At 48.0% G+C, this 27,115-nt stretch overlaps 1 protein-coding gene across 2 annotated transcripts in view; it reads right to left on the bottom strand.

The window, feature by feature from the left end:
- Nucleotides 1-27,115, bottom strand: part of LOC119952964 (caskin-2-like) — a 320,000-nt gene that overhangs the window by 45,356 nt on the left and 247,529 nt on the right. For both annotated transcript variants that reach the window (XM_038776607.1, XM_038776608.1), the window contains exons 7-10: nucleotides 20,293-20,423; nucleotides 13,506-13,614; nucleotides 10,818-10,926; nucleotides 7,906-8,000 (exon numbers count right to left, since the gene is read on the bottom strand). In XM_038776607.1, coding sequence (XP_038632535.1) covers nucleotides 7,906-8,000; nucleotides 10,818-10,926; nucleotides 13,506-13,614; nucleotides 20,293-20,423 — 444 coding nt within the window. The remainder of the gene's footprint in view (nucleotides 1-7,905; nucleotides 8,001-10,817; nucleotides 10,927-13,505; nucleotides 13,615-20,292; nucleotides 20,424-27,115) is intronic.

Raw genomic sequence — 27,115 nt, 5'->3', positions numbered from 1 at the left:
AAAATGAAACCTACGGCCCCAATTGCATCCCAGCAGAGTCTTCAAAGCTGGGCTTTTGCTCACCGCAAGTCTGCATGCTCTCATCCGATGTGAGGAAAGAGAACGACCCCCATCTTCAGGAATGCAGCAAGAGTAACTATCTTTAGGGCGACATGTGGCGCAGTGGTTAGCACTGGGATTGAGGCGCTGTGGACCTGGATTCGAATCCCAGCCCTGGGTCACTGTCCGTGTGGAGTTTGCACATTCTCCCCGTGTCTGCGTGGGATTCACCCCCACAACCCAAAGATGTGGTGGTTAGGTGGATTAGCCACGCTAAATTTCCCCTTAATTGGAAAAAGAACATAATAATTGGCTACTCTATAAATTAAAAAAAAGAGTAATTATCTTAAAGAAGGAAGTAAAAATCATGCTGTGGTAATTATCGGGGTATTTTTCTCTGGTCCATAAGCGGGAAAGTGTTGACACAGATTCTCCTGAATCAGCCATCCCTGTGGTTGAGGAAGTCCTCCCAGAGGCCCAGAGAGGCCTTAAACTTTCCCGAGAAACCTCTGACACGGTCTTAGTTACCAGACAAATTCAAGAAAATGTCAAGTACAACAGCCAGAACTCCTCAATGCAATAATCTGTCATGTTCTGCAGACTGGCCGAAGTGAAAGATGTACTAGAGAACTTGAAGTTTAAACTAGTTTATTATAGAACAAACTGAGTGATAAGATAACTAGGATAAACAAACTAACAACCAACTAACACTAAACAACTCTTGTGGAAGTACTGCAAATACGTATATCTCTCAGCACAATCAACTCCGAACTCCCAGATCACATGGTGACGTGATGAGTTTATAATGCCACCTTGTGACCGGAGGTCATGCATAATATTATGTACAAACTTATTCTCTTCAATGTACACAGGAGTTGTCTTCTCTTCAATTTACAGAGTGGCAGCTATTCCCTTTAATGTACACAGGGCCTGCTATTATCTTCAATATACACAGGGGTGATATTCTCCTCAATGTACACAGGGGGCTAATATTCCTTCAATGTACATAGGGAGCTGGATTCTCCGCCCTGCTGCACCAGTTTTCTGCTGTGGCGCGCCCCCTCTGGCAGTGGGATTCTCTATCCCGGCAGCGACCGATGAGGTTTCCCATTATGGGCACCTCCACGCCATCGAGAAATCTACAGATGTGAATGCGCTGCCGGCAGAGATTCCAGCCCTGGGCTACTATTCAATTCAACGTACACAGAGGCTGCTATTCTCTCCAATGTACACAGAGGTTGCTATTCTCTTCAATGTACACATGGGCTGCTACTCATGGGCAGCACGGTAGCACAAGTGGATAGCACTGTGGCTTCATAGCGCCAGGGAACAAGGTTCGATTCCCCGCTGGGTCACTGTCTGTGCGGAGTCTGCACCTTCTCCCCGTGTCTGCGTGGGTTTCACCCCCACAACCCAAAGATGTGGTGGTTAGGTGGATTGGCCATGCTAAATTGCCCTCAGTGACCAAAAAGGTAAGGAGGGATTATTGGGTTATGGGGATAGGGTGGAAGTGAAGGTTTAAGTGGGTCGGTGCAGACTCGATGGGCCGAATGGCCTACTTCTGCACTGTATGTTCTATTCACTTCAATATACACAGAGGCTGCTATTCTCTTTGATGTACACAGAGGTTGCTATTCACTTCAGTGCACACAGAGGCTGCTATTCTCTTTTGAGTACACAGAGGCTGCTATTCTCTTCAATGTACACAGCAGCTGCTATTCTCTTTTGAGTACACAGAGGCTGCTATTCTCTTCAATGTACACAGCAGCTGCTATTCACTTCAATATACACAGAGGCTGTTATTCTCTTCAATGTACAGAGGCTACTATTCTCTTCAATGTACACAGAGGCTGCTATTCTCTTCAACGTACACAGAGGCTGCTATTCACTTCAATGTACACAGGGGCTGCTATTCTCTTCAAAGTACACAGAGGTTGCTATTCTCTTCAAAGTATACAGGGGCTGCTATTCACTTCAATATACACAGAGGCTGCTATTCACTTCAATGTACACAGAAGCTGCTATTCACTTCAACGTACACAGAGGCTGCTATTCACTTCAATGTACACAGAGGCTGCTATTCACTTCAATATACACAGAGGCTGCTATTCTCTTCAAAGTACACAGGGGCTGCTATTCACTTCATTGTACACAGAGGCTGCTATTCTCTTCAATGTACACAGAGGCTGCTATTCACTTCAATGTACACAGAGGCTGCTATTCTTTTCAGTGTACACAGATGCTACTATTCACTTCAATGTACACAGAGGCTGCTTTTCACTTCAATATACACAGAGGCTGCTATTCTCTTCATAGTACACAGGGGCTGCTATTCACTTCAATGTACACAGGGGCTGCTATTCACTTCAATGTACACAGAGGCTGCTATTCACTTCAATCTACACAGAGGCTGCTATTCTCTTCAACGTACACAGAGGCTGCTATTCTCGTCAATATACACAGAGGTTGCTATTCTCTTCAATGTACACAGAGGCTGCTATTCTCTTCAACGTACACAGAGGCTGCTATTCACTTCAATGTACACAGGGGCTGCTATTCTCTTCAAAGTACACAGAGGTTGCTATTCTCTTCAAAGTATACAGGGGCTGCTATTCACTTCAATATACACAGAGGCTGCTATTCACTTCAATATACACAGAGGCTGCTATTCTCTTCAAAGTACACAGGGGCTGCTATTCACTTCAATATACACAGAGGCTGCTATTCACTTCAATATACACAGAGGCTGCTATTCTCTTCAAAGTACACAGGGGCTGCTATTCACTTCAATATACACAGAGGCTGCTATTCTCTTCAAAGTACACAGGGGCTGCTATTCACTTCAATGTACACAGGGGCTGCTATTCACTTCAATATACACAGAGGCTGCTATTCACTTCAATGTACACAGAGGCTGCTATTCACTTCATTGTACACAGAGGCTGCTATTCACTTCAATGTACACAGAGGCTGCTATTCTCTTCAGTGTACACAGATGCTACTATTCACTTCAATGTACACAGAGGCTGCTTTTCACTTCAATATACACAGAGGCTGCTATTCACTTCAATATACACAGAGGCTGCTATTCACTTCATAGTACACAGGGGCTGCTATTCACTTCAATGTACACAGAGGCTGCTATTCTCTTCAATGTACACAGAGGCTGCTATTCTCTTCAACGTACACAGAGGCTGCTATTCACTTCAATGTACACAGAGGCTGCTATTCACTTCAATGTACACAGAGGCTGCTATTCTCTTCAACGTACACAGAGGCTGCTATTCTCGTCAATGTACACAGAGGCTGCTATTCTCTTCAATGTACACAGAGGCTGCTATTCTCTTCAATGTACACAGAGGCTGCTATTCTCTTCAACGTACACAGAGGCTGCTATTCTCTTCAATGTACACAGAGGCTGCTATTCTCTTCAACGTACACAGAGGCTGCTATTCTCGTCAATGTACACAGAGGCTGCTATTCTCTTCAACGTACACAGAGGCTGCTATTCACTTCAATGTACACAGAGGCTGCTATTCATTTCAATATACACTCAGACTGCTATTCACTTCAATGTACACAGAGGCTGTTATTCACTTCAACGTACACAGAGGCTGCTATTCACTTCAATATACACAGAGACTGCTATTCTCTTCATAGTACACAGGGGCTGCTACTCTCTTCAACGTGCACAGAGGCTGCTATTCACTTCAATGTACACAGAGGCTGCTATTCACTTCAATGTACACAGAGGCTGCTATTCACTTCAATATACACAGAGGCTGCTATTCACTTCAATGTACACAGGGGCTGCTATTCACTTCAATGTACACAGAGGCTGCTATTCACTTCAATGTACACAGAGGCTGCTATTCACTTCAATGTACACAGAGGCTGCTATTCACTTCAATATACACAGAGGCTGCTATTCACTTCAATATACACAGAGGCTGCTATTCACTTCATAGTACACAGGGGCTGCTACTCTCTTCAACGTGCACAGAGGCTGCTATTCACTTCAATGTACACAGAGGCTGCTATTCACTTCAATGTACACAGAGGCTGCTATTCACTTCAATATACACAGAGGCTGCTATTCACTTCAATGTACACAGGGGCTGCTATTCACTTCAATGTACACAGAGGCTGCTACTCTCTTCAACGTGCACAGAGGCTGCTATTCACTTCAACGTACACAGAGGCTGTTATTCTCTTCAATATACACAGAGGCTGCTATTCTCGTCAATGTACACAGAGGCTGCTATTCTCTTCAATGTACACAGAGGCTGCTATTCTCTTCAAAGTACACAGGGGCCGCTATTCACTTCAATGTACACAGAGGCTGCTATTCACTTCCATGTACATGGGGCGGCTGAGGGGCATGACGGCCCGCGCATGCGCGGGTTTGACGCATCTGCGGCTGATGTCATCGTGCGCGTCAGCCGCCGTGACGCTTGGCGCGCGGACTTAGCAACGGTCGCTAAGCCCGCGATGCCGTGCTTCACGGGGCTGCGCTGCTAGCCCCGCCCGGGGGGGGGGGGGGGGGGTGGGGGGGGGGGGGGGGGGGGGGGGGGAGAGAATCGGGTCCCGGGAGGGGGCCCGGAGGCTGCCGTGAAACACGGCCAGTTTCACGGCAGCCTTTACGACTCGCCGCATTTGCGATGAATCGCGTCCAATGTACATAGAGGCTGCTATTCACTTCAGTGTACACAGAGGCTGCTATTCACTTCAATGTACACAGAGGTTGCTATTCTCTTTGATGTACACAGAGGCTGCTATTCTCTTCAATGTACATAGAGGCTGCTATTCACTTCAGTGTACACAGAGGCTGCTATTCACTTCAATGTACACAGAGGTTGCTATTCTCTTTGATGTACACAGAGGCTGCTATTCTCTTCAATGTACACAGAGGCTTCTATTCACTTCAATATACACAGAGGCTGCTATTCACTTCAATATACACAGAGGCTGCTATTCACTTCAATATACACAGAGGCTGCTATTCACTTCAATGTACACAGAGGCTGCTATTCTCGTCAATGTACACAGAGGCTGCTATTCTCGTCAATGTACACAGAGGCTGCTATTCTCTTCAATGTACACAGAGGCTGCTATTCTCTTCAATGTACACAGAGGCTTCTATTCACTTCAATATACACAGAGGCTGCTATTCACTTCAATGTACACAGAGGTTGCTATTCACTTCAATATACACAGAGGCTGCTATTCACTTCAATGTACACAGAGGTTGTTATTCCCTTTGATGTACACAGAGGCTGCTATTCTCTTCAATGTACACAGAGGATTCTATTCACTTCAATATACACAGAGGCTGCTATTCACTTCAATGTACACAGAGGTTGTTATTCCCTTTGATGTACACAGAGGCTGCTTTTCTCTTCAATGTGCACAGAGGTTGTTATTCTCTTCAATGTACACAGGTGCTTATATTCTCTTCAATGTACACAGGGGCTTATATTCTCTTCATTGTACACCGGTCTGCTATTCACTTCACTAAACGCAGAGGCTGCTATTAACTTCAATGTACACAGAGGCTGCTATTCCAATGTACACATGAGCTGCTATTCACTTCATTGTACACAGAGGCTGCTATTCTCTTCAATGTACACAGAGGCTGCTATTCTCTTCAACGTACACTGAGGCTGCTAGTCACTTCAATATACCCAGAGGCTGCTATTCACTTCAATATACACAGAGGCTGCTATTCACTTCAATATACCCAGAGGCTGCTATTCACTTCAACGTACACAGATGCTGCTATTCTCTTCACTGTACACAGAGGCTGCTATTCACTTCAATGGGTGCGATTCTCCGCTGCCCACGATGGGTCGGAGAATAGCGGGAGGGCCTTCACGACATTTTTCCCGCCCTCCCGCTATTCTCCATCCCCCCCCCCCCCCGACGGTGGGGCATGGACCTGCGATCGGTGGGCACCGATCGCCGGCAGCGAGTCCGATACCCGCGCACTATTTGATCCTCCGCCGCCCCGCAGGATCAGTCCGCGGGGCGGCTGAGGGGCATGACGGCCCGCGCATGCGCGGGTTTGACGCATCTGCGGCTGATGTCATCGTGCGCATCAGCCGCCGTGACGCTTGCCGCGCTGACTTGGCGACGGTCGCTAAGCCCGTGATGCCGTGCTTCACGGGGCCGCGCTGCTTGCCCCGCCCGGGGGGAGAATCGAGTCCCGGGAGGGGGCGCGGAGGCTGCCGTGAAACACGGCCAGTTTCACGGCAGCCTTTACGACTCGCCGCATTTGCGATGAATCGCACCCAATGTACATAGAGGCTGCTATTCACTTCAGTGTACACAGAGGCTGCTATTCACTTTGATGAACACAGAGGCTGCTATTCACTTCAATGTACACAGGGGCTGCTATTCACTTCAATGTACACAGGGGCTGCTATTCACTTCAATGTACACAGAAGCTGCTATTCTCTTCAATGTACACAGAAGCTGCTATTCTCTTCAATGTACACAGGGGCTGCTATTCTCTTCAATGTACACAGGGGCTGCTATTCACTTCAATATACACAGAGGCTGCTATTCACTTCAATGTACACAGAGGCTGCTATTCACTTCAATGTACACAGAGGCTGCTATTCACTTCAATGTACACAGAAGCTGCTATTCTCTTCAATGTACACAGGGGCTGCTATTCACTTCAATATACACAGAGGCTGCTATTCACTTCAATATACACAGAGGCTGCTATTCACTTCAATATACACAGAGGCTGCTATTCACTTCAATGTACACAGAGGCTGCTATTCACTTCAATGTACACAGAGGCTGCTATTCACTTCAATGTACACAGAAGCTGCTATTCTCTTCAATGTACACAGGGGCTGCTATTCACTTCAATATACACAGAGGCTGCTATTCACTTCAATATACACAGAGGCTGCTATTCACTTCAATGTACACAGAGGCTGCTATTCACTTCAATGTACACAGGGGCTGCTATTCACTTCAATGTACACAGGGGCTGCTATTCACTTCAATGTACACAGGGGCTGCTATTCACTTCAATGTACACAGAAGCTGCTATTCTCTTCAATGTACACAGGGGCTGCTATTCACTTCAATATACACAGAGGCTGCTATTCACTTCAATATACACAGAGGCTGCTATTCTCTTCAATGTACACAGAGGCTTCTATTTACTTCAATATACCCAGAGGCTGCTATTCACTTCAATGTACACAGAGGCTGCTATTCTCTTCAATGTACACAGGTGCTTATATTCTCTTCAATGTACACAGGGGCTTATATTCTCTTCATTGTACACCGGTCTGCTATTCGCTTCACTAAACGCAGAGGCTGCTATTAACTTCAATTTACACAGAGGCTGCTATTCACTTCAATATACAAAGAGGCTGCTATTCACTTCAATATACACAGAGGCTGCTATTCTCTTCAATATACACAGAGGCTGCTATTCTCTTCAATATACACAGAGGCTGCTATTCTCTTTGATGTACACAGAGGCTGCTTTTCACTTCAATGTACACAGAGGCTGCTATTCTCTTTGATGTACACAGAGGCTGCTTTTCACTTCAATATACACAGAGGCTGCTATTCCAATGTACACATGAGCTGCTATTCACTTCATTGTACACAGAGGCTGCTATTCTCTTCAATGTACACAGCGGTGGCTATTCACTTCAATATACACAGAGGCTGTTATTCTCTTTGATGTACACGGAGGCTGCTTTTCACTTCAATATACACAGAGGCTGCTATTCTCTTCAATATACACAGAGGCTGCTATTCTCTTTGATGTACACAGAGGCTGCTTTTCACTTCAATGTACACAGGGGCTGCGATTCTCCTACCGTTACTTACCATGATAACATCCCCGGCCCTGATATTGAGTGAAGTGGGGTCATGCATGTTCCAGTAATCCTTGAGGGCTCGGACTTGCAGGATTCCAGAGGCCTCTGTTGGGAAGAGAATCTTAGACGATGAGAAGCAGTATGACTGTACATGAGGTTCAACATTCCTAAAACTCTATTCTATAGCAGTGCCACATTGGAGCCCTTAAGATAACTCACTGCTTATAGCAGCCACCTTGGTACTAAGTCAAATTACTCGCTGCGCATGTTGGCTGGTTATATGAATCTACGTTATTTGTTTGGAATTCTGTACAGTAACAGATGGAATATATTCTCACTTCTGTTTCCCAACCCCACTTGTCTAATTTGTGGAGAGGGAAAGAGTTAATGTTTTGAGTCCACATGAGTCTACAGTTCTGTACGGTCACGTGGACTCAAAACGCTAAGAATTCCAACCCTGCAGAAGGAGGCCATTCAGTCCATCTGGTCTGCACCGACCCTCTGAAAGATCACCATACCTAGGCCCAGTTCCCCGCCCCTTAACCACATAACCCCATCCAACCTGCATATCTTTGGACTGTGGGAGGAAACCCGAGCACCCGGAGGAAACCCATGCTGACACGAGGAGAACATGTAAACAGTCACCAAAGGCCGGAATCGAACCAGAGTCCCTGAGGCTGTGAGGCAGCAATGCTAACCACTGTGCCGCCTTCTTATTCTTGCTCCACAGATGCTGTCAAACCCGCCGTGTTTATCAAGCATTTTCTGTTTTTATTTCGGATCTCCAGCATCCGCAGTATTTTGCTTTGTATTTTGTCTAATTTTTCATCTTTCAGCTTCTCCCATTTTACATGGGGTCACCACAACGCTGGTGCCTCACAGCCTCAGGGACTCTTCCCCAACTCCTCCTGCCAGTCACCTATTCCTTTTCCAATCCTGCTGCATCCCTCGCCACCGCAGCTTTCCAACTATTCTTGAGCTTTCCTTTTCTCCTCCTTCCCAGCCATCCCACCTCCATCACTCACTTCACTGCCTTTCCTCTCTCTCGCTCTCTCTCTGGTGACTATAACATTTCAACCTCTTCTCACTGACACCAATGTGCTAATCTTATCCTTTCCTCTTACTCCTCATATACATCTTAGCATCTGCATCTCATTGGTATCCAGTTATTGTTCTCTTGCCTTGATGTTGCCAAGTTTCTGTACTAGTTGAGATAACACTCCACTGCACATCTTCCAATTACTCCAACCAGGGCTAATTCGTTGCTTAATTTTCATTTTTCCATCTTCTGCCACCCCTGACCTCAGATACTTAGAACTATTCACTTTCTCCGAGTTCTTCACGTGTAATCATTCTTCACTCTGTTCCTCTTCTCCAAACCCAAACTAGCAGTCTGTAAATTGGGTCACTGGTCCACTGATCTTCATATTTCTCTAGCTCTCCAGATAATCGGTCAAGTTCTCATCATCCCCACCTAATAGTTCAAACATTATTGACCATGGGACTTTCCATCTCACGAGCTCAGTTAGAACAACCATGACAATAGGCGCGGCATGTGGCGCAGTGGTTAGCACTGGGACTGCGGTGCTGAGGATGTGGGTTTGAATCCCAGCCCTGGGTCACTGTCCATGTGGAGTTTGCACATTCTCCCCATGTCTGCGTGGGTTTCATCCCCACAACCCAAATATATGCTGGTTTGGTGGATTGGCCAAACTAAATTGCCCCTTAATTAGAAAAGGAAAATAATTGGCTACTCTAAATTTAAAAAAAAAAGAACACCCATGACAATAAGGAAGAGGAAGGGGCTTAGCAGGTGAAATGGTGGCACAGTGGTTAGCACTGCTGCTTCACCACCAGGGACCTGGGTTTGATTCTGTCCTTGGGTGACTGTCTGTGTGAAGTTCTCCTCGTGTCTGAGTAGATTTCCTCCAGGTGCTCTGGTTTCCTTCCACAGTCAAAAGATGTGTAGCTTAGGTGGTGTTGGGAGGGATAGGGCAGTGGGCCTAGATGGGTTGCTCTTTTGAAGGGTAGGTACAGACTCGATGGGCCAAATGGCCTCCTTCTGTACTGTAGGAATTCTATGGATCCTTGGTGTAATCTAACTTTGGCTTTGAAACTCTCACTCTGTCCCATACAGCTTCTTATTGCCTGGCATCCCTTGCACCTGTCCTGTAATAGTCATACATACTTCTCAAGGACTCCACAAATTCTAGCACATCTCCAGACTGCCTCTCTGGGCTCCCAGATATCAGTCTTCTCTAGATCGATGAATATGATCTTCATGTTGCATAGGCTTTCCCAAAAAGTCTCCATCACCTGTCTTTAAACAAGAATGGCCGCTGTTGGGAAGCTTTTCCCAACCCAACAGACCTCCCAAAAAGTCCAGCAGGTTCTCAAAACCCCAGTAGACTACCCACAACCCAACAGCATGCTCCTGTACAGCCCAGCAGTACATTGAGGGCAGCACGGTAGCATAATGGTTAGCACATTGCTCCACAGCTCCAGAATCCCAAGTTCGATTCCCGGCTTAGGTCACTATCTGTGCAGAGTCTGCACGTTCTCCCCGTGTCTGCGTGGGTTTCCTCCGGGTGTTCCGGTTTCCTTCCACACTCTAAAGATATGCAGGTTAGCTGGATTGGCCATGCTAAATTGCCCTTAGTATTCAAAAGGTTTGGGTGGGATTACTGGGTTACAGGGAGGGTGGGGGTGTGGGCTTGGGTAGGGTGCTCTTTCCAAGGGCTGGTGCAGACTCGATGGGCCAAATGGCCTCCTTTTGCACTGTAAATTCTATGAAATTCCCCAAAAACTCATCAGCACACCCCCAACAACGACATCCTGCCAAATTGACAGTACCCTTCCGTTCATATCCACCCATTCCCCACCCCTGGTACCGGTGTCTGACACTACCCCATCCCCATTTACCTCTCAGTAGTTGCTTGATCTCTTTGCTGGCCTGAGAGGTGGTGAACTGGTTGACGATGTCCAGGGCTGTCTGGTTGTAAGTGTTCCTGATGTTGACGTCAATGCCAGCCTGCAAAGAGGAATCGGGGTTGAGTTGTGGCAAACGCTGAGGTCAAACCCTGGCCCTCCTCATGTCCCTTCCCCCCCCCCCCCCCCCCCCCCCCCCCCCACAGGTTAAACATCGTTAAACATTCAGTACTATTCACGGCTCCTCGGCTACTAAAGCTGTCTGTGTCCAAATGCAGCAAGAACTGGATAATGCTCAGACTTGGGCTGATAATTGACAAGTAACATTCGTACAACACAACGCCAGGCAATGATTGTCTCCAACAAGAGAGAATTCAACCAGGGTACCATGACATTCGATGGTATTACCATCGCTGAATCCCCCTCTATCAACTTCCCGAGGGTTACCATTGACCAGAAACTGAACTGGACTAGACACATAAATACTGTATTTTACATCTCACCTCCTGATCAACAAAACCTGTTCACAATCTACAGGGCACAAGTCAGGAGTTTGATTGAATACTCCCCACGATAATCTTCAATATCAGGTCCCACAAGGCTGCATACTCAGCACTCTACTTTACACCCTGTACACACACAGTGCTGTTAGAGAAAGGGTTCCAGGATTTTGCTGCAGCGACAGTGAAGGAACGACGATATATTTCCAAGTCAGGGTGGTGAGTGACTTGGAGGGGGACCTCCAGGCTGTGGGGTTCACAGGTATCTGTTGCTCTTGTTCTTCTAGATGGTAGTGGTTGTGGGTTTGGAAGGTGCTGTCGAAGGAACCTTGGTGAGTTGCTGCAGTGCGTCTTGTAATGTTCTTCATGAAGGCCCCACCTTCTCAACATTGCCCCTCGCATGAGGTGTGGTGATCCTCAGGTTAAATCACCAGCAGTCAGCTCTCCCCTCAAAGGGGAAAGCAGCCTATGGTCATCTGGGACTGTGGTGGGTTTACCTTACACTGCTGCTACTGTGCGTGGTGCTGGAGAGAGTGAATGTTTAAAGTGGAGGGTGTGGTGCTAATCAAGCGGGCTGCTTTGTCCCAGATGGTGTCGAGATTCTTGAGTGTTGTTGGAGCTGCACCAATCAGGAGTTTTCATTCAACAATGATCCAGGAAAGGGATTGCAGAGACTGGAGCTGGAGGGACTGAAATACAGTGGGTGGTGCACGGAAAGCTCGAGCCAGAAGAGTGAACACGAGGGCAAGAGGGCACGAGAGACTGGGGTGTTTGCGGAATTACAATGAGGTGAAGCAATGGAACGATCGATTGGGAGAGAGGCAGCTAGAGTGTGTCAGTGTGATCAGTGAGAGACAGCCAGAGTGTGTCAGTGAGAGGCAGCCAGAGTGTATCAGTGTGTCAGTGAGAGGCAGTCAGTGTGATCAGTGAGAGGCAGCCAGAGTGTGTCAGTGAGAGGCAGCCAGAGTGTGTCAGTGAGAGGCAGCCAGAGTGTGTCAGTGTGATCAGTGAGAGGCAGCCAGAGTGTGTCAGTGTGATCAGTGAGAGGCAGCCAGAGTGTGTCAGTGAGAGGCAGCCAGAGTGTGTCAGTGAGAGGCAGCCAGGGTGTGTCAGTGAGAGGCAGCCAGAGTGTGTCAGTGAGAGGCAGCCAGAGTGTGTCAGTGTGATCAGTGAGAGGCAGCCAGAGTGTGTCAGTGTGAGGCAGCCAGAGTGTGTCAGTGTGATCACTGACAGGCAGCCAGAGTGTGTCAGTGAGAGGCAGCCAGTGTGTCAGTGAGAGGCAGCCAGAGTGTCAGTGAGATCAGTGAGAGGCAGCCAGAGTGTGTCAGTGTGAGGCAGCCAGAGTGTCAGTGAGAGGCAGCCAGAGTGTGTCAGTGAGAGGCAGCCAGTGTGTCAGTGAGAGGCAGCCAGAGTGTGTCAGTGTGATCAGTGAGAGGCAGCCAGAGTGTGTCAGTGTGATCAGTGAGAGAAAGCTAGAGTGTATCAGTGTGTCAGTGAGAGGCAGCCAGAGTGTGTCAGTGAGAGGCAGCCAGAGTGTGTCAGTGAGAGGCAGCCAGAGTGTGTCAGTGAGAGGCAGCCAGAGTGTGTCAGTGAGAGGCAGCCAGAGTGTGTCAGTGGGATGGCAGCCAGAGTGTGTCAGTGTGTCAGTGAGAGGCAGCCAGAGTGTGTCAGTGTGTCAGTGAGAGGCAGCCAGAGTGTGTCAGTGAGAGGCAGCCAGAGTGTGTCAGTGGGATGGCAGCCAGAGTGTGTCAGTGTGTCAGTGAGAGGCAGCCAGAGTGTGTCAGTGTGATCAGTGAGAGGCAGCCAGAGTGTGTCAGTGTGAGGCAGCCAGAGTGTGTCAGTGAGAGGCAGCCAGTGTGTCAGTGTGATCAGTGTGAGGCAGCCAGAGTGTGTCAGTGTGATCAGTGAGAGGCAGCCAGAGTGTGTCAGTGAGAGGCAGCCAGAGTGTGTCAGTGAGAGGCAGCCAGAGTGTGTCAGTGAGAGGCAGCCAGAGTGTGTCAGTGTGATCACTGACAGGCAGCCAGAGTGTGTCAGTGTGATCACTGACAGGCAGCCAGAGTCAGTGTGATGAGGGGTGTTGGGAAACTGACAGCTCCTTTCCTCTGTCGTCAGTTATCAGAGAGTTTGTGGACTCAGAGTATACTCGATATTCCAGAGTTAACCACATGGTGACCAGACTTACATCCAGGAGTAGTCGAACCACCTCAGTCTTGCCGCACAGTGCTGCCTCGTGCAGAGCTGTCCCCGTTTTAGCCACTTTGTTCGCATCAATTCCGGCCTTGATCAACAATCTGGAATGAAAAGAGTGTCAGGATTAACTGAGTTTGAATGAGCCGCATGCAGTTACCAGAATGGGAATTCCAGATGGAGGGGTTCAGGGACTTCACAAACGGATCGCACAAGGAGGGTGCAAGAGGGTCTCAGAGAGAGCGCACAAGGAGGGTGCAAGAGGGTCTCAGAGAGAGCGCACAAGGAATCTCCATGGAGGGGGAGTGAGGGGAGTGAGGCGATCCCGCAGTGAGGGGATCCCGCAGTGAGGGGATCCCGCAGTGAGTGGATCCCGCAGTGAGGGGATCCCGCAGTGAGGGGATCCCGCAGTGAGGGGAACCCGCAGGGAGGGGATCCTGCAGTGAGGGGATCCCGCAGTGAGGGGATCCTGTAGTGAGGGGATCCTGCAGTGAGGGGATCCCGCAGTGAGGGGATCCTGCAGTGAGGGGTCCTGCAGTGAGGGGATCCCGCAGTGAGGGGATCCCGCAGTGAGGGGATCGCGTAGTGAGGGGATCCCGCAGTGAGGGGATCCCGCAGTGAGGGGTCCTGCAGTGAGGGGTCCTGCAGTGAGGGGATCCCGCAGTGAGGGGATCCCGTAGTGAGGGGATCGCGTAGTGAGGGGATCCCGCAGTGAGGGGATTCCGCAGTGAGGGGATTCCGCAGTGAGGGGATCCCGCAGTGAGGGGTCCTGCAGTTTGGGGATCCTGCAGTGAGGGGATCCCGCAGTGAGGGGATCCTGCAGTGAGGGGATCCCGCAGTGAGGGGATCCTGCAGTGAGAGGATCACGTAGTGAGGGGATCCCGCAGTGAGGGCATCCTGCAGTGAGGGGATTCCGCAGTGAGGGGATTCCGCAGTGAGGGGATCCGGCAGTGAGGGGATCCCACAGTGAGGGGATCCCGCAGTGAGGCGATCCCGCAGTGAGGCAATCCCGCAGTAAGGGGAACCCGCAGTGAGGGGATCCCGCAGTGAGGGGATCCCGCAGTATATATATAGACAAAGTCAAAGATGCAAAACGATATTTTGAATGCGAGTCTTTGCAGGTAAATAAGTCTTTACAGATCCAAACGGAGTAACTGGAGAGAGGGATAATCACAGGTTAAAGGGGTGTGAATTGTTTAAAGACAGGACATTTGGTAGACAATTAGCATTCTCTCTTCAGTGATAATCCACAGTTTCTCACAACACATTTAATATTGAGAAATAATCACCACAGTGTCAGTGCGTTTAACAGACAATCTGCACACATAAACCTGAAATATGCAGGATAAATGTTACCAGTAGAGGGTGATCCGATCCAGGGTTCGGGCATCATCACATGCAATATGGTGTTTATTCACACGGGGGTGATCTTCTCCAGTTAGAGCCACAACCTACACTCTATTTTTGGGCCATCTGGTAATTATGAATGGAGCAATCTAATTAGCATTCTCGGTTAAAGGGACACCTCCATAAATTTGTGAGTCCCTCATCTCATTACTAGTTAATGACTTATATTACAAGTCCCATTAAAGCTGCCCTGAAGCAAATAAACATGAATGCACTTAGCACAGAGTGAAGGCCCGTGGAGACAGACACTTAAATATTCCTCAGGTAGTTTATGCCTTCCTGTGATTAAACATTCGAGTTCAGGCAAAGTAATGATGTGCCAGTCTCTGCCAGCTTGTGTCTCTGCTCTCTGCAGAATGTAGATTGGGGATATCGAGATTTCAGAGATGCCGATGTTTATTTATGGAATGTGGGCATCACCAGCTGTGCCAGCATTTATTGCCCATCCCTAATTACCCTTGAGGGGCATTTAAGAGTCACCCACATTGCTGTGGGTCTGGAGTCACATGTAGGCCGGACCAGGTCCGGATGACAGATTTCCTTCCCTAAAGGACATTAGTGAACCAGATGGGTTTTTAAAACAATCAACCAATGGTTTCATGGTCATCATCAGATTTTTAATTCCAGATTATTATGGAGTTTAAATTCCACCATCTGCAATGGCAGGATTCGAACCTGGGTCCCCAGAGCCTTACTCTGGGTATCTGGCTTACTAGTCCAGTGACAATACCACTACGCCACTGCTTCCCCTTAACAGGGTGGTTTGGGACCCTGACTCAGTCAAACTGCGGTGCCCCCCCCCCCCCCCCCCCCCCCCCCCCCTCCTCCTCAGGTGGGTGTAAAATATTCCATTTAACTAGTTTGAAGATGAGCAGGGTAGGTTCTCCCCAATGTCCTTGCCAATTATTATTTATCCCTCAGCCAGATTACGGAGTTGTAATCACATTTGCTCTTTGTGGCACGTAGCTATAGAAACACTGGCTGCTTTGTTTCCTACCTTACAACAGTGACTCCACTTCAAAGATACCTCATTGGTTTTAAAGCATGTTAGGATATCCAGATGTTGCTGAGGACCCGGGTTCGATCCCGGCCCTGGGTCACTGTCCGTGTGGAGTTTGCACATTCCCCCGTGTCTGCGTGGGTTTCACACCCACAAGCCAAAGAAGTGCAGGTTAGGTGGATTGGCCATGCAAAATTACTTCTTAATTGGGAAAAAAAAATAATTGGGTACTCTAAATTTGAATAAAAAAGGAGTCCAGGTGTTATGAACGATGCTACTTAAATGCAAGAATAATATTGGTTCGAATATAGAAATATAGAAATTAGGAGCAGGAGGAGGCCGTTCGGCTCTTTGAGCCTGCTTCGCCATTCATTATGATCATGGCTATCATCCAGCACAATATTGTGATCCCATCTTCCCCCCATATTCTTTGATCCCCTTCACCCCAAGTGCTATATCTAACAGCTAACTATATATTAATATGCTCAATTTTTAAAAACAATCTATCAGTCTACACTTTGTGGTAATATGTCATTATTCTTTGCCTTGTGATCCAGAATGGTCGGATGACTTGATTATAAAGAAACCACCAATCTTTAGATTGAAGCAAAACTGATTTATTGAATTACAATTACATTAAATAGAGTTTGCAAACTCTACAGAACTATAACTACTAATAAAGTAAGATGGAGTCTGTTAAACAGTAATCTATGATCTAGAATTAACTAATTCATAGAATTTACAGTGCAGGAGGCCAGTTGGCCCATCGAGTCTGCACCGGCCCTTGGAAAGAGCACCCTACCCACGCCCACACCCCCACCCTCCCTGTAACCCCACCTAACCTTTTTGAACATTAAGGGCAATTTAGCATGGCCAATCCATCTAACCTGCACATCTTTGGGTTGTGGGTGCGAAACCCACGCAAACACGGGGAGAATGTGCAAACTCCACACGGACAGTGACCCAGGGCCAGGATAGAACCTTTGACCTTGGTGCCGTGGGGCAGCAGTGCTAACCACTGCGCCACCGTCCTGCCCTACCTTCTGTCAAATTTACGATATTGCATAATGCTGTACTCTCTGGTTTGTTCAATAATTGTGATGGGATCACCAATAGGGCACACACAAACTAGAACTGTATTATATCATTGCTGCTCTCAATATTAATGACCCATGCTGTGTATAGATCAGGTGATATCTGTAACCAGAAGCCAACTTTTTACGCAGACCTTTCTGTGATTGGTGAAATGATTGGTGAATCTTGAAAGGAGAAAAGGATCAGTGCATAACTGGTGGGGAAGGAGGGTGGGGGACGGCATTACAATGGCAGCTGGGGAGGATGGGTGGGGGAGCGGGGGAGGTGTGTAGAATAAGGGTTCCCGGGACCCTTGTTTTCTCGCCCTGGCCCTGAAATGAGCACACAGAATGAGGTTGGGTTATGGTGACCTTTGCAGTCAAACAGGCATTGGTTCACCTGTGGCTGAAACACTGCAGTGTGGTCGTGCCTATGCAACTGTAACCCAGCAATGAGAGTGGGAGGATTAGGTGCAATGAAAACAGTGATGTGGGTAGGAAGTGTTTGATGCTGATAGTGGGACCCACTGCATAAAGAATGGCTGCAGAGGATCACTGAGAGCCTGGCTCTGTAAGACAGGTGAAAGGGCACTCCGAGGCATGATTGCCACTGCTCTCCGCTTGTACTCAAATCATTAGCTCAAAATACACACTCCAGGTGTGGTAGTCGGGGAAATCATTCCCACTCATGGGCGCAATACTAAGTTTATCTGAAAGCTAGAGAGTTTTCTGAAAGAGGACATGTTCTGTCAGGACTCAGACTGACAATAAGTCTGTTTATAATTTAACGGCTCATCAGCCAGGAAACTGGGCGTGAAGCGTGGTAACTGAACTGGCTAAGTCACTGGGAGAGATCAGTGCCGCTCCACTATCAGGTGCAGACATCCGTTAAACAACAGAGCAGCGAGGACAGTACCAGCCGCCTGCTCTCTGTCAGCTTCTCCAACTCATCGAGGGGATTGAGTGTCACTCTGAGCACTACTCAAGTGATTTACAACCTCACTTTAAAATTCTGGCCCATTAATCAATATGAAAATGAAAATCGCTTATTGTCACGAGTAGACTTCAATGAAGTTACTGTGAAAAGCCCCTAGTCGCCACATTCCGGCGCCTGTTCGGGGAGGCTGTTACGGGAATCGAACCGTGCTGCTGGCCTGCTTGGAAAGCCAGCGATTTAGCCCAGTGTGCTAAACGTTGTGGGCATTCTCATAGGGCTATAACAAACAGACTCCTTTATGGGGGTAGTGTACAGTGAGCTTTTCTCTGTATCTAACCCCATGCTATACCTGTCTTGGGAGTGTTTGATGGGACTGCCAGAGAATCCATATCGCCTTAACAGTGCAGAAGGCAGCCATTCGGCCATCGAGTCTGCACCAACCCTCCGAAAGAGGCTCACTCCCCCACCCTATCCCTGTAACCTTGCGCATTGATCACGGTCAATCCACCTAATCTGCACATCTTTGGACTGTGGGAGGAAACCAGAGCACCCGGAGGAAACCCACGCAGACATGGGGAGTATGTGCAGACCCCACACAGCCAAGTCACCCAAGGCCAGAATTGAACCTGGGTCCCTGGCGCTGTGAGACAGCTGTGCTAACCGCTGTGCCACCTCTGAGTAACTATGCTGACTTAGAATGATGGCGTGTAAACATTAATGTATCAATGTGGAACAAGTCTGGAGGCAGTTATGAAAAATGAAATGAAAATCGCTTATTGTCACGAGTAGGCTTCAAATGAAGTTACTGTGAAAAGCCGCTAGTCGCCCCATTCCGGCGCCTGTTCGGGGAGGCTGGTACGGAAATCGAACCGTGCTGCTGACCTGCTTGGTCTGCTTTCGAAGCCAGGGATTTAGCCCTGTGCTAAACAGCTTATTTAAAACAAAGTGGTCACTAACTTCACTAGAAACAGCTTTTGGTTCCGTGGTAGCATTCCAGTCAGTGAATCAGGGGTGCAAAGATTTTGACCCCCTGCTCCAGATAATTCCTGTGAATGGAGACTCTGCTTTGGAATTCTGGATCAATACCCAACTGGATACTTATCTCTGGTGATTGGGAGGCCCCTCTCCATCATGTTAGAGTTCATTCAAACCATATGAGACTAACTATCCATGTTGTACAGTATAAAGGTGGCAATGGAAGGAGCGTTCAGGTTGTCAGACTGTCAATTAGCCTACAATCTCTTCCACTACATTCACACTCTTCCCCAAAACAAGAGCCTGATGTCATGACAACTCCATTAAAAAGCCGAACATTATGAGCTGCCACATTGAGGGTATCCTCTTTTATTGTGATCCCTCCTCTCATGTCCACTGACCAATGAGAAGGTGGGGATAGCGTGAGGAGAGTTGGAAATTAGTCATTGTTCAATACTTCTTTTTTTTAAAAATCCATTTAAGGGGCAATTTAGCGTGGCCAATCCACCTACCCTTTGAGTTGTGGGGGTGAGACCTATGCAGACAGGGGGGAATGTGCAAACTCCACACGGACAGTGACCTGGGAGCGGGATTGAACCTGGGTCCTTGGCGCCATGAGGCAGCAGTGCTAACTACTGCCCCACCGTGGTGCCCTGGTTCTTCAACACTGCGAACCTTAACTGACCACAGGTACTGGCCCTGCTCACTGAGGTACAATCTACAACAGGAGATTCAGCGCAGGGAGCCAGTACTTAGTTACTGAACTCTCCCGAACCCCAACCTGTAATGTGCAAGCTTTCCCTATTTTCCTTTTTACAGCTGTTTGAATGTCAACATACTCACCCACAAGGGGTACCACAACAACAACTTGCATTCATATAGCGCCACTAACATGATCATAATCAAACGTAGGAGATATTAGGACAGGTCATCAAATGCTTGGTCAATGAGGTCGTTTTACAGGAATACCCCTTAGAGAGGGAATTCCAGCGCATCAGGAAGTTAGGTAAGTCTATGAGGGAGAAAGGAAGAAAAGAATGAGGTACTGAGTGGAGAGGAGGGTTGTGTCAGAATAGTTGAATGGCTCTTCAGGAGCATTGAGCCTGTGGGTTAGTGACAATCACTGCCGTAAAGGGCTAAGAGTCACATTGAGCTTCCCACACAAGTTCTACAACATCTGAACGGCACAGAATGCATCGAGACATGGTACGGTCAGATTTCATTAAGAGGTCTGAATTTCAAAACGAACCACGCCATCCCATTCATGGAGACCTCCTAATCCGGGGATAGCCCTGAACTGTGTACCTCTCCATAAATTAATCACCTTTTATATCGGGGCACAACCAATTGGCGCGACACACAGCCACACTTTATAATAAGACGGCCATACCTGATTATGTCCTTGTGTCCATTCTTTGCGGCCAGATGCAGCGGGGTGGTGAAGTTGGTATCAGTGCTGTCTTTCGTCTGACCCTCCAGCAAGGCGACGCACATGTTACTGTTCAAGAGAAGCTGCGCGACCTGGGCATTAAGGAAAGGGAGAGATGAACCTGTCATTGAAAATGTAATTGAAAATCCTCCAAAGGTGAGCTACTTGCATTCCAGAGATTCGGTCCACTCAGTGATGCCAGGCTCCATCCAATATGGAGCCTGACTAAATTTTTACATCTAACAGGGCCTAGCTAATTAAAGCTGTAATTAGGGAACCTGGTGGATCAGAGTTTAGGGGGGCATTCACAGATGGTGTTGCTGACTGAGTTTTAATTCATGCCTCTGCTTTCCTGTCATGGTGATTTCTCTTCCATCTGGGAAAGGCCATTCAGCCCCCAGAAAGGGCTGACAGCCATGTCTCTAAAGAGATAGAACATAGAACATAGAACATAGAACAGTACAGCACAGAACAGGCCCTTCGGCCCTCGATGTTGTGCCGAGCAATGATCACCCTACTTAACCCACGTAACCGGTATACCCGTAACCCAACAATCCCCCCATTAACCTTACACTATGGGCAATTTAGCCTGGCCAATCCACCTAACCCGCACATCTTTGGACTGTGGGAGGAAACCGGAGCACCCGGAGGAAACCCACGCGCACACGGGGAGGACATGCAGACTCCGCACAGACAGTGACCCAGCCAGGAATCGAACCTGGGATCCTGGAGCTGTGAAGCATTGATGCTAACCACCATGCTACCGTGAGGCCCCAAATAGGGATTGACCTTCCCCTCCCACCACACAAACCCCCCGCCTGCTGCCTGTCTGGTTCAATGGCAGACACACCCAGCACCACAGCTGAATACTGCCAGAGACAAACTTAAAAAGTCAGGCCCTGCCAATTCCTGCCTCAAAGTCTCTTCCTTAAGTATCTGCCTCCGCACATCTTGGCTTTCCCACCCTAGTACTTCCCTAGAAAAGGTCACACAGCTCATAGTGGCAGCACCCTGTCTCCTCTGGGTCAGAAAGCTGTGGGTTCAAGTCGCAATCTTGAGTACAAGACTTAGGCTGACACACTGGTGCAGCACTCAGTGGGGGGAGGAGCTGTTGTATTGTCAGAGTAGCTGTCTGTCAGGTGAGGCATTGAACAGAGGTCCAGGCTGCCCTCTCACAGCCTCTCCCGTAACAGCCTCCCCGAACAGGCGCCGGAATGTGGCGACTAGGGGCTTTTCACAGTAACTTTATTTGAAGCCTACGCGTGACAATAAGCGATTTTCATTTCATTTCATTTTTCACATGATTCCAATTCAGAACTGGAAAAAGGGCAAGGGAGATCTCCCTAACATCCTGGCCAATACCTAAATTCACGAAAGACAGATTAAATTATTGTTTAGAGAGCTTGCTGTGTGCAAATTGGTTGCTGTATTTCATACTGTCCAAAAGCATGTTAATTAGATACAAAGCACTTTGGGAATGACCTGAGGTTGTGAAAGTCACTGTAGAAATGTAAGACTTTCACAGGTAGGACAGTTAATTTGCCTCAGTGTGATCCAGGCCATGCTCTGTTGAATTGGCCTAAATGGTAGGCCACCATCAAGATAAAGAGTGATGTTGTTCGCTCTATCGCCCTCCTCTCCTGCTGGGATCGTGTCTCTACTTGTATGATATTCCACAAGTGCCCTCCATTGTCAAGAGCCATGTAACCAATTATTCATGTGGGAGCCTCGTCAGCTAATGGTTATTTAACTACATAGAAACATAGAAAAATACAGTACAGAACAGGCCCTTCGACCCACGATGTTGTGCCAAACTTTTGTCCTAGATTAAGAACAAATTAACGTACACCCCATCATTCTACCGTAATCCATGTATCTATTCAATAGCCGCTTGAAGGTCCCCAATGTTTCCGACTCAACTACTTCCACAGGCAGTGCATTCCATGCCCCCACTACTCTCTAGATAGTACCCTGTTTAAGATTGATGTTTGTACCCCTCAAATCCCACACACCAGATGTAATTCCCCCATTTGAGAATTGGTTTAAAAAAAAACATTATCCACTCAGGTGAATCCCAATCTTAAAAATAATTAGAGCTCCATGTGATTTGATGAGTTTGGCATCCACAATTTGTATTCATAAGGCTCTCTCCCAACACAGCCCTCTGACCACCTCTATACCCAACATCCACCTCATTCTTCATCTATCCGTTTCTCCCCAACTATCAACAGTTCTGTCAGTTATCTCTGTCACACTCCTTGATCCCCCCCCATTCTGTTCTACCAGTTCAGCTAATATAAGTGTGCAATTGACATCAAATTCAGCTCCTGAACCCCAATACCATGCCAATCACCATCTGTCCAACAGGTTATGAATGTGCCAGAACTTTCTTCAGTTTAACATTAAGCCATTCAGTTCAGCTTGTCTTAGAACATTACACCTTTAAGTCTCTGATCCCTTCCCACCTCTCATTCAGGCTGAATCGGGGAGTATGCAATGCTGCAGTCCTATGGCCTCACCCAAGCTCAGGCTCAAATCTGGCCCATCAAGACTGCCTCCCTCCATCTCCGTACCATCTTCTGCCCAAGCTTGGATCTCACTCTCAATGCAACCAAACTCCAAAAGTAATTTCTCAAAATATTAAACTCCACTCTATACAAACTGCTACTTACCCAGAAATGGGTCACTTGTATCCTTAACCCATTCACTGCTGCACACTAATCACCATTATCCTCACCAGCCTCCTAATGGCTGTTCAAACTTTCACAATTTTCAGAATTGTTACAGTGCAGGAGGTGGCCATTTGGCGCATTGTGTCAGCACAGGCTCTTCAAATGAACAATTCATAGTGTCATTCTCCTCTGACCAGGGGGCATCACGGCCGAATCCAACTCAACTAAAGCGCGGACAAGGTTGCCCTTAAGTGAAAGCCAATGGGTAGTGATGAGAAGCCTGGGTGGTACTCTTGCACTGCTGGTGTCACTCAGGCACCCTGCCAGTGTCACCTGGGCACTCTGGCAGTGCCAGGCTGGCATCTGGCAGTGCGATTGGGCTGGGTATTTTGGGGGCGGGGGGGGGGGGGGGGGGGGGGGGGGGGGTGTCCAAGAGGCACATTGGGGACTACAGAGATCGGGACGCCAGTGCAGAAAACCGGGCTATGTGTATCCTCGGCTGCATGTTCCCCACTGAGACCCCTATCTAACCCGAGTGATGTTTGATAGCCTTGCGAGTGCTGGGAAACACGTGGCTAAACCCGCTCGCTACAGGACTTTGTTCCTATTTAGTTAAATCATGCCCATTAATTAGTACAGGACATAGATTTAAAGTAACTGATAGAAGGATTAGAGTGGGGTTCACCTAATGGATAGTGAGGGTCTGCAACTCAGCTTGAAAGGGTGGCAGCGACAGAAACCCTTAAAATATATATTTTTTAATACCTGAGAGTGTTGTAAGATACAAGGCTAGAAATCAGGAGATATAGGGTGGACAGCCTTTTTACAACCAGCCCAGAAACAATGGGGTGAGACGCCTCCTTCTATACTGCTACTTTTTTCTGTTGCTAAATAGGAAAAGCAGAGATGTTGGTCACCAACTGGGGCGAATGGACTTTGTCAGCAATGTCCCAATACTGACTGATGTGGAATAGTACGGCAATCCTAATAAATCATCAACAGCAGGTGGCCCCCTGATTATTTCAGGAACATTGGGAGCAGGATGAGGCCATTCAGCCCCTTGAGCCTGCTCCGCCATTCAGTAAGATCATGGCTGATCTTTCATCACCTCAACTCCTTTTTCCCCGCCCTACCTCCAGATCGAGAGATCACCTTACCTATCAGCAATAGGGATCTCAGTCTCGTCAGGTTTAATTGTGTCCCACATCCGCAACCTTTGGGGGGATGTGGGAAGCGTCCCAGATTTCCACTCCCGTGTGGAAAATTGATTCCTGACTTTCCTCCCCAACGGCCTGGTTCCAGTTGTAAGATTATGCCCCCTCATGGTTGAGGGATCTCTCTCTTCATGTAGTGGCCTTATCGGGGAAGGCAAGGGAGCATACAGGCAACAAGAACTCACTCAGCCAATCCGGGGATTTTAAACACATTGATCAGATCACCCTTAACTCCCCTGACATCAGGGGTACAAAAGTGAAGTTAATGCATCAACTCTTCAATAACCGGCTCTATTCCCAGTTCATCATCGACCACAATTAAATGAAACGGATGCACATTACTTTGAGGTAGAGACCTGTCTGTTCCTGGTGGAGGCCTGTCTCTTCCTATTGTAAGAGCCAGCAACGGTCTATCAGATTCTTCAGATTGCTAGGTTGGAAATGAGAGTGACCCTGTACACGGGAGACTCTAGCCTGAAGATCTGCTGACGACTTTTTCACATAAGCGCCAGTGTCCTTTGGCTGCAGGTTTCACTGCAGATTTATGAATGAACAGTGGGGAAATTTCCGAGGTGACCATTCAGTTGGATACAGGACAGCTGCTGAACAAAGGGCGGCACGGTGGCATAGTGGTTAGCACTACTACCTCACAGTGTCAGGGATCCAGGTTCGATTCTGGCCTTGGGTGACTGTCAGTGTGGAGTTTGCACATTCCCCCCGTGTCTGCGTGGGTTTCCCTCGGGTGCTTCGGTTTCCTCCCACAGCCCAAAGATGTACAGGTTAAGTAGATTGGTCATGCTAAATTGTCCTTTCGTTTTCAAAAGGTTAGGTAAGGTTACGGAGGATAGGGCGGGCAAATTGGGCCTATGTAGGGTGTTCTTCCGAAGGATCAGTGCAGGCTCGATGGTCCGAATGGCCTCCTTCTGCACTGGAGGGATTCTGTGATTCTATGTTGTTCTAAACAACAAGCTGGTGCCAGATTATCAATGATCAGCTCATCCCCAGGTCAACTTTGACAATATGCTATTAGGGACAGGTATCCACAGTAGGAAACTGCCAGCATTTGGTGACAGGGATGAGGGATTGAATGAAGAAAAAATGGAATAGAAAATTCTTAACTACCCAGATGTGAGGGATGTCTACAATCTGACAGCTCAACCTGTCTGCCAGGATTTTAATGAGCTTCATCCGCACTCAATGCCTGAGTGCATAAATCCTACTGTACAAATTTTATTTGGGTCAAGAGGAATGGATTGATTTTATTCATGAGCATCCATTAAGCATTGGACAGGCCATTGACTAGGCTGTGCTGTTGTGCATTTTTGTTCACAAAGCATTTGAATTCCAACATTCATTCTGCTCTCACAGCTGTGCATTTTTGGATGGTGTTAAATAAAGAATTGCATTTATCTAATGCCTTTCACAACTTTAGGATGTCCCGAAGTTCTTTCCAGCAGGCGAAGTACATTTTAAATGTAATCACTGTTATAATGTGGGCAAATGGGTCAGCTGGTATACACTGCAATATCTCTAAATCTGCAATGACAGACCAGTTAGTGTTTTTGGCTGTGCAGGGGTAAATGCGAGTCAGTAAACTCTCCAGTCCTTTGCCGAATTATGCCATGGGTTCCTTTACATCCATTTTAATAGCTCATTCACAAGATGGTACCTGCAAAAATGGAGCCTTCCCACAATACGACACTGAAGAATCAGATGAGATTTTGCATTCAGGTCCTGGAGTGGGGTTTCCATTTATGAGATTCTGATTGAGAGGTGAAAATACAACAGAGTCCACATTAACACCCACAGGAGTCAATCTTAACACTCGCAGGAATCAGCGTTAACACCCACTGGAGTCAGCGTTAACACCCACAGGACTCAATGGTAACACCCACAGGAGTCAATCTTAACACCCACAGGGGTCAGCGTTAACACCCACAGGGGTCAGCTTTAACACCCACAGGAGTCAATCTTAACACCCGCAGGAATCAGCGTTAACACCCACTGGAGTCGGCGTTAACACCCACAGGACTCAATGGTAACACCCACAGGAGTCAATCTTAACACCCACAGGAGTTAATGGTAACACAGACAGGAGTCAATCTTAACACCCACAGGAATCAGCGTTAACACCCACTGGAGTCAGCGTTAACACCCACAGGAGTCAATGGTAACACCCACAGGAGTCAATCTTAACACCCGCAGGAATCAGCGTTAACACCCACAGGAGTCAGAGTTACCAACCACAGTGGTCATAGTTAACACCCAGAGCGGTCAGAGTTAACACCCACAGGGGTCAGCGTTAACACCCACAGGGGTCAGAGTTAACACCCACAGCGGTCAGAGTTAACACCCACAGGGGTCAGCGTTAACACCCACAGGGCTCAGCGTTAACACCCACAGGGGTCAGCGTTAACACCCACAGGGGTCAGCGTTAACACCCACAGGGGTCAGCGTTAACACCCACAGGGGTCAGCGTTAACACCCACAGGGGTCAGAGTTAACACCCACAGGGGTCAGAGTTAACACCCACAGGAGTCAGCGTTAACACCCACAGGGGTCAGCGTTAACACCCACAGGGGTCAGCGTTAACACCCACAGGGGTCAGCGTTAACACCCACAGGGGTCAGCGTTAATACCCACAGGGGTCAGCGTTAACACCCACAGGGGTCAGAGTTAACACCCACAGGAGTCAGAGTTAACACCCACAGGAGTCAGAGTTAACACCCACAGGGGTCAGAGTTAACACCCACAGGCGTCACAGTTATCACTCACAGGAGTGAGCGTTAACACCCACAGGGGTCAGCGTTAACACCCACAGGGGTCAGCGTTAACACCCACAGGCGTCACAGTTATCACTCACAGGAGTGAGCGTTAACACCCACAGGAGTCAGAGTT

Source organism: Scyliorhinus canicula, chromosome 18 (genome assembly GCF_902713615.1).
Source record: "Scyliorhinus canicula chromosome 18, sScyCan1.1, whole genome shotgun sequence".
NCBI lineage: Eukaryota > Metazoa > Chordata > Chondrichthyes > Carcharhiniformes > Scyliorhinidae > Scyliorhinus > Scyliorhinus canicula.
The sequence above is the reverse complement of the archived record's forward strand: the minus strand, read 5'-3'. Positions and strand labels throughout refer to the sequence as shown.